This window comes from Agrilus planipennis, unplaced genomic scaffold (assembly GCF_000699045.2).
Source record: "Agrilus planipennis isolate EAB-ADULT unplaced genomic scaffold, Apla_2.0 scaffold62, whole genome shotgun sequence".
NCBI classification, from domain to species: domain Eukaryota; kingdom Metazoa; phylum Arthropoda; class Insecta; order Coleoptera; family Buprestidae; genus Agrilus; species Agrilus planipennis.
In genome coordinates this window covers 147,476-165,636 of record NW_020438875.1, presented here as the reverse complement: position 1 = coordinate 165,636, position 18,161 = coordinate 147,476, and the positions used below count along the sequence as shown (strand labels likewise).

The following is an 18,161-nucleotide window of genomic DNA, read 5'->3' as shown; positions in this document are numbered from 1 at the left end:
TTATCAAAGTGCCGATGGTTAAAACATAACTATGCATGCACTCAGTTTGATTTTAATAATTTTTTTATTCGCTATGTTTATGGTATTAGTCGTAATGCGCATAGGTCCAGTTTTTCATATTCTTTGATACAGTTTTTTGCGTCTCATAGAATTCCTAAGCGTACCTACCTATACACCGAACTGTTACACCTAACTACTCAGTGAAATAGCGCTAAGTCCTAGCTGCAAGACGCAAGAGTCTTGCAGGCTATGTCTTGTTCTTGCTCAAGTCTTGCACGGTCAGTCTTGGTCTTGGTCTTGCTAAAAATACGCGGTCTTGTTCTTGGTCTTGGTCTTGCAAAAACGCAAAAACAAGACCAAGACTGCAAGACCAAGACTGAATTTGGGCAACACTAACGTAAGATATAAGATCCATGCAGAGAAATAACTCAAAACGATTTGTATTTGAGTATCTATTATTCACGCCTAATAAAATGTATTAGGGATGAGGTGTCACTTCTGAAATAATTATCAGTGTTTCGTCGTTTTCGTGAACCGTTTCGTACAAAAAGTCCCAATGCCTCAATAAAATCAATAAAATAATTGATCATAAACAAAAGCTCTTCGAATATAAAAGGGTATTACGTGACCCCAATTTCAGATGCCTGCACGATGTTAAACTATTTTCCTCTTTCTAGCTTGTCGACACTTGAAAATATGTGCGTACGTACCATCTACTCACGTGAAAACTTCTCACCCTGGAACAAAAGATTAACAAACTTTTGCTTTCAACAAATTCATTAAACCGTTCCGATCATTTGTATAAAAAAAGAATGAAATTTATTTTCAACTAACCTATGACAACCCGCTTAGCTGATGGGTTTACATTCTCACTTGTTCTATTTGGGCTTAAGCAGAGTGATGGGAAAATTTCGAACATCGAAGAGCATTCTACAACATTCTCACTTATTCTTCTTAACTGGTGTTTGGTGCGCCGTGGTCCACTCGCAGACTAGTGAAGAAAATATTAGGAGGTTCCATGGGGCATTTGTTAGAGCACTGATCGAAATATACAAAAACGCCCTAGGTCGACCACATTTAAACACCATAGTTCCTACACCGCCGCAGCTACCGACATGCAACCACCATAATGCATGATAGGAGGCTCGAGGCTACTCTCACATGTAAACATCGGTGGTTTGCGATGGGTGCCTAGTCTATTTTTAATAGATGCATCCACGGAAACCGTAGTAAAAAGTGACCTTTATTTACGTGTTGATCGATTAGACTTACGTGTGTGTGCCATTTATATAGCGTAAAAGGAATCTTAATAAAACTGTTAAACGGAATGTGCAAATTTCGAACGCGTCCCGACCAAAACGAGCGATCGACCGATGCATGGGACATTAGACTCTTCTTGTACATCCTTATTAGGTAAATACTAAATTCTCTTATCTCATCGCACTTTATAATATCTATCTAATAATTGTTTATTGCAATTGGGAAACCCGTAAAATACAAATAGATAATTAATTGAGGTGTTCGGCGTGTAATAAGAGTTGAAGACCCTCCACGCGGTGTTGGTAAATGTAAACGCAAGAAGGAAAAGGACGACGTATAGTATTATCCAAAAATAACAAACAAAACGCGATCGTATAATTACAGGTCATACGTATAGGTAGAACGATGAGGATCGAGTAAGCCGAGAACGAACATCTTTTGTTTTTGGTTAATGGCGAACGACTTGGTCGACTGCACCTTATAGTGCACGTCAATAAGGTATAATTTAGTATTTATCATATTTTCAGTGTGGTAGGTACGAACGGCCAGTTTGATCGTCAACGTGAGCTCACGCTAGAGAATCGGAGGCTTCTTCACTCGGTCCGTTGTACAGTCGTGATTATTATGATATTCAAGGTAGTTTACAACGTTGTTATACTGCAACGAGGTTTTACTTGATTAAAGGTGGGCCTCCTAGCGTCCACTGACGGCGACGCTCCGCACCAAATAATGGAGTCATCGACGCAAAACACGCGTACATTTCTACCTACACTCGTACCTATGGTAGGTGTACGCAGGTACTACAAGGACAGATCGAAAAATCCTTATCCCGTGTGAGACCGGGTGTTAGAATAGTCTCACCGTCAAGTCTCGGCGTGTCGTAAGAGGCGACTAATTGAGACAAAACCTAGTAGGTACGGTATAGTTAAAATATAGGTGCATACGGTGCTATTCGGCATCGACAATGGTCCAAAGGGTAAGACGCGATAAGCATATCGTAGCTGGGCGAAGGTACGAATGTAAATCTACCCTGAAATAAATTTGGCTAAAAATATCAGTATAGATTCCATCATAAATGCACCTACGTACTATAGAAAAATGAAAAAAGGTCGATTTTCAAAATAGTCTAGCACAGCTAGTGCATCACCTTGGGCTACCTTTGCCCAGTCACAATTGCTTATGACATCTTATTCTTTCGGCGGGTTATGGTACCTAATAGACTCTATAGTAGACACCTATATGAGAATCGTAGGAGCCAAAGGAAAATTAACACTTTCTTGAAATATATTAAAATAATAATAGTTAGGTATTCACTTCGCGTTGGGCTGTTTACTGTAATAGAATTCGTTTAATTTTTTAATTTTCTTTACATTTTGTTTGCTTACTAATACCTAAGTGTATGTATGTATGTATGTATATGTATGTATCTGCCAAAGAATAGACCGCACACGTACTTGCGGACGGTAAGAAATAATTGAATTAAGTTTGTAAAATTAGAACGGTCTGCTTTGTAATAACATCTGTGAAATTCGGCTTAATTCTCTTGAAAAGAAAAACATTTAAGTAATTTGTAATGGGTGCACCATTGGATACTGTTGCCGGTAAAAAAGTTTTCGTAGTTTGGAAACTGGAAAGTGAACTTTACTAATTTTTTACTATCTTAGAAGTTTCTCTAAAATTAGCGACCATTCGTCACGTGCGATCTTTTGAGTAGGTATATTTCGTGCAATTTACGTCACAAAATGTTTTTAACATGAACACAATGTCAACATAGCTACAGGATGACGATAAGTAGCCAAGCCTTGTTTAGGTCGGACTAGTCGGTCTGTATTAATATGTCTGTCTCCCATCACTGGCCAGGAGGTTCACCATTATGGTTGAATGCGTCAGTGTTAAGATAATGAGATGCAATTGAACTGCATTATAACCACTATGATCGCGAGAACCAAATACTACTTTCAGCCCTTTGTTTCTGTCGTATAATAAAATGCATTAATTAGGTATGCCATCAGACTTAATCCGTCGTTTATTAAATAAGTACAATTTATTTTACTCGGAATTGCAACATTCTTTGGTCAAATTCGAGATGAAAATACATATTTACTGCTACTGTTGCACATGTAATGGTCCTTAAGCGAGGGTATTTTTGGCATGAAAATTAACCTTTTCCCTGGCGTGCCGAGCAACAATGCGGAGTCGCTTTAACACACTTAGGTACGAGTGCGCCCTTTCTTTTTCGTGTTTTTGGACACTTGTGAGGTAATGGGCTTTCTCGATATCTTGTCTGAATGTTGAGAACAGAGCGATCGAGTCGACCAAAAAGCAACTGTTTTACCGGTCTGCAATCTCTCCCCGTTCGCGTTACCACGAACGAGTCCGAACAATAGGGAAAATCCCATCAAGCCCTTGAAGGGAATAAAAAAGCCAGACGATATAAGCAGAGAGTGTGAAAAGTGTATCCGACTGAAGTTTTTGCAAATTTCCTACCTATATTACGCGTACCTGCACAAAGAGGTTTGTCTTTGTTCTTATTTGCAACTAACACGTCGCCTTATTAGGCAATGCCAACTGTCGCTTGTAGGTGACATTATTTGTAGGAAAAAAGGTATTTATCTAAGCAGTTGGCATGTTTCATAGTGGTAGTTTACTTTACCGATTTATTAAAGCGTGAAAGACAAACAGAGTCGTAAAATCGAAAGTGATATTTCGGGGCCGGACGGTGTCACATACCAGATAACACTAACGACACTTTTGAAACTTCATCTGTAGACGGTTATCAAACTTGGGTGCCATTTGACCCCGGAGCTTGTTTATTTTATCAAACACATGTCACACATTTGCATACCAAGACAAGATTATTCAAGTCCGACGATTTCCAAAAAGTATTATAAATTGTACATACATACTATCTGAATTCATAAATACATACACGTAAACTGGGAATAAATCGTGACAATAATAATAATAATAATAATAGGAAATCAGAGCCAATCGAGAAAAAAAAGCTTTTATTGTAGTAAAACCACACCGACGTTTCACCTCTGGTTTGAGGTTTTATCAAGGCTGCAATACATGGTGACAATGATAATTAAATAAGTGCAAAAGTAATGAAAACTTACTATAGAAACCCAATAAATCTGGATATTTTTCATCAACGCGTGGGGAACGCGAGACTATGATATTAAGGATAATCTATCTCTCTAGGTATTCGTTGAGTGCATATATTTTTAATGTATAATAGACCCAGGGTGCATGGTACCTATTAGGATAGAAAAGCTTCAGTTTATGATACAAATGAAATTAATCAACCTACGGTGGTTACAAATATTAGATATACATAAAGACATAAATTTGTGCATGTTTAAAAGAATCGGCATAAAGCATACAGGTTTTAATTAGAAAATCAATATTTTATGTTAATCGCATGGCTATACGTGTTCTACTATGGTAATTCGTAACCAACCAGCTTTCATATAAGTGGCAAAATGATAGATATCACACGGAAAGACAATATTTTATTCAAACATGTGTAATTATACGTTTTACACATTACATACACATACTTACCCGTCCAGAGCAAATCAAACTTTTTTTTATCTTTTTTGTCCAGCTTTATATGGAATGACGGTGATGGTACCTACGCATTTTTAATTTATTTCATTTTATTTACTTAGTTAATAAACAGTTTATCAAAATTAAGAAAACAGGGATGTCGCCTAATTTTAGATGCTTTTTTCATCATTTTAATTATAGCTTAGACCTACTTTCAAAATATTGAAGAGGGTTACCGTTCAATCAGAATGTTTGGTTCCTTAATAGTTTATTAACTAAATAAATGAAACATGAGGCATAATATATATCATAAATGATATTGTTAAAATACACAAGATAAGTACTATGCACTTTACGATTTACCTACCGGAAAATAAAAAGCGACAAAAGTATAGTGACCGTTCTGCTCTCTGTAATTTGATATTCGTAACGATAAGCGTGATTTAGTGGGCATAAAGGACTAAAAAGTGACATACGTTTGCGTTAACCAGATAACATCGACCTGGAAAATTTGAAATTCTATTCGCGTTTACCGTATTTGTTTGTACGCGCTCTAATTGTATAAAGTATAAAAGGTCAGATCAACTTGGTTAATAGTTGGCTGGTGTTGGATGATCTCCACTAGTAGATACTGCTTGCCTATTAGGTACCTACCTATATCTACTTACTTAGCCACACATCGACTAAATTTTCATAATTACATATTTGCGTTCAAGTCGTCTTTAAAAAAAAAAAAAAAAATTGGNTTCGTCATTTTATAAACCCATAAGAAACAGTATTTCGTCTGAGAAAACCGAATTGATAGAGTACTTGCATCAGTCAATTGGTAAATACTATTTTTTATTGTTTATCGATTGTTTATAACAATTCATTTTGTTATAAACAAATTTTTATTATAATATGTTATTATAATATGTTATTCCCTGTCTTGAATAATGATATTTCGTTATTATTGATTCCGTAACTTCATTGTTGTGATTAGATTAGAACGTATTTTAATTAAATTGTTTGTAATTAATTCGTTTTTTTTTTTATAAAAAAAAAACGGCTTGACCGATTTCGTTCAAATTTCTTTCAGATCTTCATTATGATAATATCTTTCGAAAAAATTTTGGTTGAGGGCGATATCTCAATCCGTTGTACGTACGTACGTACGTACGTACGTACGTACGTACGTACGTACGTACATACGTACGTACGTACGTACGTACGTACGTACATACACACATCATCAAAAAAATTGGCTAGCATGCTACTAATATGTTAAAACGTGGAAATATAATGAAAATTCCGATTTCACTTTTCGACCCAATTACAATAACTTCCTAATGGGAAGTTAACAAGAAAACCAAATAAAAAAGCAGATCGTTTCGGCAAACGAAGCAAAGGTCCATTATCAGCGCTCGCATTGATAATAAAAGCGTTTTATTTTCGTTCGTCTCGCTGGAAAACAAAGCGTTCAATTCTCGGCGCGCAGACTACGATAAATTTTAACGGTTTTGTTTTCTTCGTCTCTCAAGTTATTTGGCACCGATTGCGATTGGTACGAGGCTACCTCCGCTGGAATCGCGCATCTTTCGCTTTAATTGCTGCATTTCGGCCGACAGTAAAACGTCTTATCTCTAGGCAATAAAACAACGAATTACTTAAATCGGCAGCACTTAATAAATAATAAAATTTCGAATCCTGTCATCGACTTGTTTATTTTATTAGTTCATATCATCAGTAACTGCACTTTATACCTACGTACCTACATACGACGTTCCTCCCTAAGTGTTATTATATTTACAGATTTTTTGGACAAGAGTGTATCTACTACCCACTATGTACAGTACGTCGCTTCTATCGGATATGCGAACTAAACTCTCGAAAGGGCATCCGGATCGAGTCGACTATGTTATATAGATGCACATATGCACGGGTTTATCTGTATTAATCACCGACGGCAATTAAATATACAAATTACATCCTCAGTGGCTTTGTTGCTCTTCGGATAAACAGACACGGTCAGATTAGATCAAGTCTTCAATCTTTGTCGCTAACTGGGACTCGTTTGTGAGGAGATTTAATGACGGTGTGCGGTGATGATTATGATGCTAATAATGTATTTTTCTTCTTTTAAAATTATTAAATTTATCGTGACTATGGCCCCGACATCCATCCACAAAACACCTCTACCTAATAATAAGCAGCAAGCAGCGGCGCACGCATTCGTTCAGCGTCTGCTCACATGTGTAAGGAAGTGTGTGCTATATGGAAGCAAAAGAATAAGAGCGAGAGAGAAAGAGAAATAACGAAAAAGGGAAAAATAGAGAACGACATCATCACACTGACGTCGTAATGGTATTGTTTCATCCAGAACCAGGGGTTCATGTGCGTGCATAAACATCAGGGACATGAACGGAGCACACAGCACATTAGCCAGAACTGTGCACAGTGGTTCGATGATAAGTTAAAGGAAAAACAGGGCCGAAGTTGGCATGTTTCTGGAAAGAGAATTAAAATATCCTGTGTTTAACGCTTCATGTTGGATGATGATATGTACGGAGTCTCACAAAAGAAATATGTACACAATAAAGATGTAACGGTAATGGCAAAAAGGAATAAAATAATTTGGACAGTACAGATTACAGGGTTGATCTCGTGTGCACGTAGCAGTGTGTTAGATTTAAAGAAGGACATATATGTCGCCCGTCTCTTTTTTTTTACGAAAGAAGAATGTTTTGAAGTACGATCCTGGAGGTGAACGGATAGGGCGGATGATGGCGGGTGCGCAGGGGTTAAACTGGCTCAAAGAACTCGCAGTCGCGGGGAACTTTAATGGGGAACAAGAGAGCTGAAACCGGCACGAAAGAGCCCTAATTATTAGCACCCTGTCGTGTTATGCTTGTACGCTCTGTTCCTCTTCTTCAATCGCTCTTTATTCTGTTTCATCTACATGCATTCACTTATACGTACGTTCATGCGTGTATCGGTGCCCATACGTGCATACGTGGTGGGTACATCTCACCACCGCAGATCAACTGTGTGGTTATAAAGTACCTACATGTCTAACCCTACAAACATTGTCATCTGACGTATACCTGTATATCTACAAAAATACACTAGCGTATACAAATAAACCGATCACGGTCCCATGAATAAATAAAACGAATCTTTTTAAAAGTTCGATCAAAAAAAAAAAACCGAAAGAGTCGTAGATAAAAAGTGCAGAGGAGAAATGATATGCCGTTCATTTTATTTGAGCCGAACTGTACGTTAGTATGTTCGTACGTTAAACTTGAGTTGTCGTAGGTAGAGGCACAATAACGTCATATAATAAGCCGGAGATCTAGACGGCTTTTCCGGATTCGTTTTGTGGCGTACGAGTTGGAAGGGTGTCGTTCTCGTATGATGAAAATTGAGCTAATTTGAGACTTCCAAATATGCCGCGGTAATCATTTAACATTGTGGAGTTCTCTTTCTGGAATCGTGTGAATAAGACTTAACTAACAAAGACTTTCCATTTAGCATAAGGCCTATTAAGACATCTAAAGGATTATTATTATCCTGTAAAATTGTGGCGGCGGCACGGTCTCCTTCAAAATCTTCCGGAACAATTATAACTGTGCAGTAACACTTTTATGTGTTCATGTTTCTGATCAGTGTCGCACCCAAATCTGGAGGTTCGTGCGGTTCATTGAGTCGAGATTCCGTCCCACCAACAGCAGAGTGGATAGACGTATGGATGTTGCGGACACATTGTCGAAAAGGGTAACTGTGAAACTTCTTTTTCTATTTCTGCCGTCATTACCATCTGATGATCGTGTCGAGGGAAGAGAAAGGGCCTTCCTTGGCTCGGTCGTCAATTCCAGACGAACGAGAAGACGGCAAAGTCGACGTCGAGACGCCGCGCCGACGGCAGTCACGGGGATAGATAGGAGAGGGTGGTGGGAGCAGAAACAGAAGGGGGTGACGCTTGAATTTCTAATGTTCTATGACGTCACATGGCTGTTCTTTTATCTGTTTCATCCTTTTTTCTGGCAGCTACCTAAATATATTCTATTCGAATGGAATCGATAATCGCGATCACAAACATCACCTATTAAGTAGGTACCTACTTGCGAGATTCTTGAAGGAGTCCTAGAGAGCATTAAGGTATATGCTAATTGTTCATGCACGAGTAAGACAAGACTTGCGTTTATTTGCGACGTACCTACCTAACGTTAGTATTTTCGAAAATATTTCATTTCTGCGAGCGTTAAATATAACCGAGCTAATACATCAATCTAAAGACATAACATTATTGAATTGTTTCAAAAGAATTCCTTCCTCCACACTTTTCGAGTTATATTACGCTGTATCACCTTAACTTGAATGTCACAGTAGAAATGATAATAAATTCCTCGGCCTGACAGCCTTCTCATCCCTTAAGAATTTCCATAAAGAAATTGCGTATCTATGGGTTACGTACGGCACTTTCGTTCTTCCTCCACGCTTTTATTTTGTTCCGTATCGTGTGCAATATTTCGCTTCTGAAATCGATTTGTTTTGCAATAAGTTCGTTTGTCATCATTAGTTAAACATAGATCCCAGGAGGATAATTTATCAAGTTTCCACATCCTTTTAGCTAATAATAGCCTGCGAATTGTTTGAAGTGCTGTTTTCGCTGGAAGTCTTAATTCGTTTCGGTTTGCCAACGTATCTACACCGTCAAGCCTAATAACATGTGTAAAATGGTACATTAGGCCGTGTCGAAATAATTATTTATTTACGAGAAAGGAACTGAAAACAAATACCTAGGCATCTAATTCTTCACGATATACGTATAAGAGTAATCTTAATATATCATAATAGATACCCGATGATGGTAGACAGACGACTTTAGATTGATGAATCAATTTTTGGCCTTTGATCAGGAAAGGGTAGGTACCATTTACCCATTGGAATCATGAATAGGATGTCAATGTCGCAATGGTTAATCAGCGATTGTGTAACGCTTTTCACAGCACATATTGCCTTTGGTATCGCTATAGGCTAATGGAAGTCAAGACACCCATAACAGAAATACGGACCTCGCCTACGTTTAATTCACGTTATTGGTGACGCAAAAAAATGATGTAAAAGACATTCCATCCCGCTAATGGCCGCATTGAATTGACAAGTTAAGAAATAAAGTGCATACAATTAGCATAAAGTAAGTAAATAAGCACGTTTAGATGTGTATGTGTGTAAACGTCAGAGCGCAGTGTACAGCAGCGTCGTCAGTAGCAGCTATAGTGCGCAATGTATATTAAATATCCTTTCAACAAGTACGGGTAATGCATACCTAAGGTTTATTCATATTACAGACATCTGTGGATCTGTTAAACAAATGTGTGTTAAATGCAATCGTGTCCTCGTGTCCTTTTTTGCATAGTAAGTAACCGCCACAAATACCCAGACCGTTCTGCCTTTAATTAAATTGTTTTCCAATGGGGTGCCTATATGTATGAACGTGATACCCGAAAATCGTGGCACTTAATGCAAATGCAGGGTATGACAAATAAAGGAGATGCTCAATTTCCTGCTGCGGTTAGTAAAGTTTGAGTTGTTAATGTTTTTCGGATAATATGAAGGAGGAACTTCACAAAAAAGGAAAATGTCAAGAAATATTAGATGCTTTATCTTCTTCGGTTTCCAAGCAATTCTGATTCAAAAGAAATCGACAATCTTCACTGATTTAGCGCTTACCTTCCACTCTTTGTAATGACCATCTCCGTTCCTAGCTTATGAAACTTCTCCCAAAGGTCCTTTCCCTCAAGCGTGACTTTAGGATCGTCTATGACACCGTCCTCTTCAGGCTGGATGGCTCTCAAAGGCCTCACCATCGCTGGATGGTGATTGTGTGCAGCAACTGCAGCTAAAACCACGTCTTCCGCTGTCGTGTATGGATGAGCTCCCAGAGGATGATGAGGATGGTGGGGATGGTTAATCTTGGGTATCAGAGTGCCGGGATAACAGCCGTGCGGTCCTTGGCCTCCGAAAGCGGCTAGGGCTGCAGCCGGAAAGTAACCGGGGGTGGCAGCCGGTGATGGAGTAGTCGTTGGTGTACCTCCACCTCCACCAGCACCACCGGTGGTGTTATTTGCAGCGGTTAACAACGAGCTTACGCTGAAGTCCGTTTGACGCGGCAGCTGCAGAAAAGGATGGTAGGCCATAGTGTTTTTGACTTTGGCGTCAAAATTCGGATCCAAGGCTGTTTCGTAACGCATTGGGGGTGACTTTTGGTGCGGTAGAATCGAAACAACGATTCCTGATGGACCGCTTCTCACGAATTTGCATTCGAATCTGTGTGGTGTGTTTGGATGGGCTAGCAGCTGAAGGGGGTTGTCGTTAGTGTCCGACGGAAAGTTTTATGGTCGAATATTATGCAGGTATTTGACGTTGTTATCGTGAAAACGAACCTGCAACCCCTGTAGCTATGATAGGAATGGCTGGCGCGTCGCCTCAGCGATCCGACGGTAAGTTTCCGAGAGGAAGGATCTCTCCACTTGATCGGAAACTTCAGTGATTTTCGGAATTAAGACAAATAAGGTGATAGAAAATTTTCTCAAGTGAAATCGGAATAAGTAGTGATCTAGGCGCTTAATCACCCTTGAGAAATTATGAGAATTGGAGGTACAAATCAGGCAGTGGGTAGATATACCTATGTCTTCAGCTATAGGAAATAGTCAGTGTTTTTATTCAGCCAAGCAGTTTTTCGATTTGAAATTGATTTGGATTTCTCAATGAAAAAAAGCGCCGATTTTGTGCAGACTTTGCGGAACTTATGAAAAATGAGGAGCGCTTCTGTGATCTTTTGGATACAGTGATTAAGAGATTAGAGTGATTCATTGATTCGCTTTACCACCTCATTAACATCATGGTCTTCGCTAGATCCGTTCCCTGGGGAACGTCCACGTCGCAGAAATTCGTCTTAGATACCCACTTCAAGTGTCGTCACTTTCACCAAATCTTCAACGGAACTTATAAAAAATGAGGAGCGCTTCGTAATCTTTTGAATACAGTAATTAAGGAATTGGAGTCATTCGTTGATTCTCTTTGCCACCTCATTAACTTGTCGGTTTTCGGTAGATCGGTTCCCTAGGGAACATCCACGTCGGAGACACTCGTCTCTACAAACTCACTTTCAAGTGTCGTCACTTTCACCAAATCTTCTGGTTTTTTCACTGTAGCACGATCTGTTGAAGCTAACGAATTAATATTCTGTAACTTCTCGATGAGAGGCTATTAGTTGGATTTGCCTCATTTTAGACAATCACAAAACGGATAGGCATGGACGGTGTCCAACATAACAATCGCGCACATTCGCGTTACCATTGAGGTGTTGGGGTGTTGTTTGCACTAGTTAGTGATAGTAATGTAGTGAAACAACGGTGCCCTATAGTGTCAACCGTGACACCTCTGACCGACCGTAAGCGTTGGCGAAGACTATAGACCAGTGACGCGACGTCCAACGCCGGTAGTGCTAATGACGACGTCGCGCGCTGATTGGCGCGTTGGTGTGAGCAGCCGGCACTTGGCCAATAGGAGGGCGACGTCGCCCCCACCCTTTTCACACTTGTGGTGGGCCGGAGTTAGCGGGTTATGCCTATGGAGGCGTTGCTGGGGCTTTTTGCGACGCCGACCGCGATGCCTTTTTTGTCCGGGACATTTGCAGCCCGGTTCTGGCGGTTTTCGAGCTATTTGAGACACATACACAAACCCACACACACAGCCCCCGTCTCACACATACGGCGGGCACTTGAGCGAGAGTTGTGTGTTGCTCTCTCCTGTAGGCAAACGCGTTGCGGTGTTGTCCTTTTCTAGCGCAATCTGATGATAACCGCGGGTGTTTAATCTTATTTCTCTCTCTTTTCTTTTCTTGTTGACGGTGACGTTCCTCACATGCCTTCGGCACATTTAGACTTGACTACGGAGATAGTGGTGGAACATTGAATAAAGCGAATAGCCTCAAATCTGTTCACGGTTATAAAAACTCTCTTTCTCCCCTCAGGTCAACGTTGGTTAGGAGGCTGTCCATTGAGGAGTATTTTTTCGCGATCATGTTGTAACTGTAAGCTGGTATTACCCATTAAAGTTTGACAAAAGTCTTCTTCAAGAGCTTAGGCGATAATCAGTGAGAATGAGAGTGCGAATAATCTCATTTTGCGTCTTCCGGTAGGATCGTTAGGAATCGCTGGAGCATTGTTGAGTGAGGATCATGCATTAGTTGGGGCTAACAACCACTTAACACTCTACTAACCTCGCAGCCGGTAGGTAACATATTACGGTCGATATTATCAGAAGTGTAAAATAGAAGTGCAAACGTCAACTATCATGGCATGGCTTCGTGTCACGCTTTTGCGTGCTGCCCGTATACATGATAAACAGTTGTGCGACGATGCTAAGCTTCGGGCGTCTCTCGGCGTCGCGGTTATCGAGCGTCGGAAATTTGACTTGCGCCCCGTATCTGGCTCTTAAATACCTATATCTTCGTTCGTTCGTTCGCTCGCTTATGGACAGACAGGAGGAGGCGGTCAGTCTCTTCTGACACCTAAGTACTATTCAACATAAGTACTTACTTAAAAGATGTGTTTGAGGGTAACTAAAAAGGAACAGGGACGATGAGGTAACGCTCCAAGCAAAGTCGAGAATTTTGCACAGCAGATGTTCCGTTTGACAAAACTTTAGATAAATTATTTCCAATAAGTGGCACTTACATTTTCACAAATACGTAACAATGTAAGGAATAATGGCATATGCTTACAATACGATGCTTTGGTGAATTGAGAATACGCGCAGCCGTGAATATTAGTATTATAAGGCACACTTGAGTACGTTTGAGTAATAGGCAGTAGGTATGTGTGTGTGTGTGTACGTCTGATTGTATATGAGCTTTGAGCTATAGGCTCCTCGTCGTGTGCAAATTTAACTTGGGAGTTAGATTTTACACCAACTGGTCATAAAGTATACACCGATCAAGTCACTTTATACTTCGAGGCTAACGCGTGTTAGATCCCGCCCATTACCCCATTTCCCCCACTTTTTTACGACCACGCCTATCATCATCGACGCCCACGCTCGGTTTTGCCTCAGTCCGAGCCTGACAAGCCGTTTAGCGAGATTTAAACCGCGGCTTGTAACGGGAAAGTTTTATCAATTTGGAATCTTTGATAGGTTTTAAACAGGGAAGAATATGGAACCGATGTTGTAGTTTTCTTGTTTAGTGTCTTTTGATGGATATTATTTAAATACCAAAAAAACACTAATAATAACAAATAACAATTTATAATAACCAGAACAAAACGGAAACACCAGTAACAAAAAGGCACAAGAAGTGAAACATACAACAAGAACAAAGTAATAGAAAGAACAAGATAAGACAACAATAGTAACAATAACAAAGATAACAACAATACAACAGAGTAGATAAAGGCACTTACGAATGGTGGTGATAGCGGTAGACGAGAGACTGTCTTGAGATAAGAAATTTTCGAGTATTTATAGGATAGGGTTGTTAGTAATTTTGATAGAATGTTCTAGAAGGAAAAGTAGTGAGAGAGAGGGTGAAGACACTAGTTTCTAGGAATACACAGAATTAGATAGTACAGAATTCAAGAGAAAGCAATTAAGGGTAAAACCAGATATTAGTATGGGAGTGCATGCAGGTATGGTTGAAGTTGGATTTCCAGGTAAAAGTGATTGAAAGAACAATAGAGTTTAGACTGAAAGGAAATATTACTTGAAATGAAATATTAATTGAAATGAAATAAAATTAGAAAAAATATTTACACACAGAAAAAACAAAAAGAGTTATTTCGCCACACTTGTATTTTTTCTTATCGTTGTCCGATCCTGTCATTTTTGGCGAATGTCATAAAAGAAACGCGTTTTCGTTTCGTTTTTTCTTTTGTTCACCATTAAGTTTGCTAGAGACAAACGATTTGTAATAAGTAATAATGAGACAGACGTGCGCAAACCATTGTCTCCAGCCCAGATGGAAACGATTACCTACCAATCTATACCTACGCATCCATCCCTACCCATACACTTATGCACTTAGTTATTTGTATATTTTTTACTCGATTCGGACCCGACTACCTCGTGAAATAGGAGACTGTGATGATTGTGGCTTGATTCGTTGAAGTGCTTATGTAATAAGTGAAAGCCGGCCCTGTAATAATTTGCGAATGCTAGGACAGTTTCTTACGTATCCGTTATTATTTACATTTAGCTCTACTACAAAATGCAGTGAGAGGAAAATATCGTGTCAAGACACATTTGGATTTTCAAAGATCTTGTGTAGGTACTGACGACATCAGCAAAGATAACGATTATAACTTATGTTTCAGTAATCCTTGTCAAATATCAATAGGATGAGGATGTACCTTGGGTAGCGTGGTGGAACAGAAGAGACGTGTTTTGCGACGGAATAACAATTTTCATTCTGTAAATGTGCCCAACCATAATTGAATCTCTAATTACACGGGACGTGTAGAAACCTCCATAAAAAAATGAATTTATGTCTATAAAGGATGTAATAGGTGTTATAGAATAGGTATGCATTTGACCTCGGCTTAACAAACAGGACTGAGTCAGTGTAAGGAGAGGTGTGTATAGATACCTAATAACCGTCTACGTTTGTGCCTTGTCTTAAATTTATGTTTTCATCGCTTGGGTTACGATCATTTTTGATTTTACTGCGGATTTTATTGCCTGGTTCTATTCTACATATCGGTATCGAAGCGCGCGGGATATGTTTCTCTTTTTCTTATTTACTGCACGAGATGTAAACTTCAAAAGCCAATTGCACCGAATAATATCTTTTAGGGATAATAACCTATTAATAACGTCATAAAATGTTACGATATTATATCGCGTTCTTCTTCTTCTCAGCGTTAAAATTGATTGGAAAATTTTTATGGATAATTTCAATAGACAATGGAATACCCTATGTTTATCTTATTCTTTAATAAAATAACCCGACTAAGTATGTGTGACAAGAAACTATCGTAGACCTTAATGATTCATGCTAATAAAGAGACCTACACCTACCCGTTCTACAGTTACTTGACCAGGGCCGGCTTTAACATAACATATCACCTACCGAGTTTGCTGCTGCTGCCATTAAAAACGACAATCTATTTCGTCATTACGTTGGGTAAACGCATACTCAACAAAAGGGAAATAGGAATTCAGTATATATAATGAGATGTACCTATGTCTGTTGGTTACGATGGCAGCAGTTGGCATCGGACATAAAGTAGTGTGCTTCAACATCAATAACTGAGCAACCCCATTGATATCCTGCTGCTGCTGCTAACTGCTGTTTAATCAGCACATTTAGAAATCGCGTTTATGTCTCAGGTTGTTCAAAATAATACAAAACGATGAGCGAGAGGACGAAGGGCGCAATAAAGAAGGAAACGTCGCACAAGCAAAAAGATATTTCCGCTAATTACCGGATCAACGGCGGCTTTAAATTCTCTATTAACCGTATGAGGATTTGTGCTTACACATCCACTACCCATACAGTACCTACCTACTTTACTCTATCTAGGTACGTATCACATATAAGTAGATACCTATAGGTATAGATCGATATACGAAGAACTACTTATTTCGAACCCTTTCAAGTTTTTTATGTTCTTAAGCTTCCGGCGTCCCCGTTGGTATTTAATTTAACAATATTTGTTAGTAGATATATTTCTTGATTCTTAACAAACGCCCGTCCTATCTGTATGGGAGGTAGGTAACAGGAATAATAACTGTATGGTTATCAGAAGGACATGTGACGGGTGAGCTAATAAAACGACGACGAATAAAGAAATTTATTAACCGCTAACATGAACAATTCAAACTTAACAAGAAAAGATGAAATAATTAAATAAATGTAATAGATACTAAATAAAAAAGCCCTAAGAACCGCGTGGATAAGATACGCGCGTTCTTTTTTACTCTCAAAAGAACGACTCCCTGTGGAGAAGTTTTCCCAATTATCAATTTGCATTAAAAGATAAACGCTACTTTACTATCATCTTCAATCACAATTTTAACAAATAGGTAGGTATTAACTTGATAGTTTCCACACGCGATCGCCAAATACAAGCAGAACTACTTACCGACACTGTTTTACCTATCTAACTAACTCTCGACAGCTGCCCAAAATCATTGAGCATGGTTACCGATAATAATAACACTGAATGGAAGTGTCTAATCTAACCACATGTCGGACAATGCTTTACCTAATACGTAAAATTTACGACTATGATTTCGACTCAAAAATAAGATGAAATTTAAATAGGGACAGGTAGAACATTTTACAATTAAAATTGATAAGAACTCGCGGAAAATAAAGAGCGCATTTTTATTTTTTTTTATAGGATTTTAATGATTAAGATAAGATCAGATATTTATTTATAGATAGATGATAATTAACATTTGCAATGTGAGACACATTTGGTATGTGTGTGCGCGTATGTCTCATACATGCGTAGGTATAAGTAGAAATCCAAAAATGGCCGCCCATTGTGCCGCACAAAATACTTTTCTATTGGTGGAGATGAAGTATTGTTGAAAAGGGCCCGACAGGCAGCTTGAGGTGCTCTATGAACTTCTGTTCTGTATGTATGCACTACCATCGGGGGTTGTGCATTATTGTACTTGAACACATCTGCTTGCACGATGCACCACCCCTGCATTTCGTTGCGTTATTACCTACCTTATATTTTCACTAGGGGATTCAGGAACGGATTACTTTCGTACCTTGCAGGTATATACAAACATACGCGGGTGTAAATTATCAAATCTTGGAAAACTGACCTGGCTGCCGTTAATGGCCTATCGTAATTTTAACTAAGCCCTTTAAGGAAAACGTCATGGATGATATATAGTATCGGCTGATGAACATGGTCCCGAGCTGAATAAATCTTCTTGAGCCGTTCCTGCGCATCAATTTTTTTAATAGTAGGCAATCGCAACATAATCCGGGAGTCTGTACGTATCTACCTACGTATACTTATATTATAATAGAAACGGTAGGTACTTAGGTATGCCCAAACTACAATTGAATACCACCAATGGCAAGGATATCGAATGTCACCATTTTTATTGTTATCGCGTAGATATATGTATGGATAAAACCGAGTTTGCTGAATGTGCATAGGTAGAGACGTACATATTGAGGTAGGAACATTAAACACATGAATAGACGGACGTCGTCATCATAATCGTCGATCGAATTGAGTTGATTCCCTCTTTGCCTGATGATGGTTCTCTTTTTTCTTGTGCGGGTGAAATGATTGTTTGTTAGTTTGAAAAAAGGGGGTTGCGGTAAAGTGGGTGTT

General features: G+C 39.0%; 1 protein-coding gene across 4 annotated transcripts in view; it reads right to left on the bottom strand.

The window, feature by feature from the left end:
- Nucleotides 1–12,319, bottom strand: part of LOC108734565 (optomotor-blind protein) — a 55,005-nt gene extending 42,686 nt beyond the window's left edge. For 2 of the 4 annotated variants that reach the window (XM_018466180.1, XM_018466182.1), the window contains exon 1: nucleotides 10,525–12,319. In XM_018466180.1, the coding sequence (XP_018321682.1) occupies nucleotides 10,525–11,045 (521 nt within the window). In that variant the 5' untranslated portion in view covers nucleotides 11,046–12,319. The remainder of the gene's footprint in view (nucleotides 1–10,524) is intronic. The other 2 variants (XM_018466179.1, XM_018466181.1) reach the window with 2 other exon arrangements.
- Nucleotides 12,320–18,161: the final 5,842 nt, after the last annotated feature.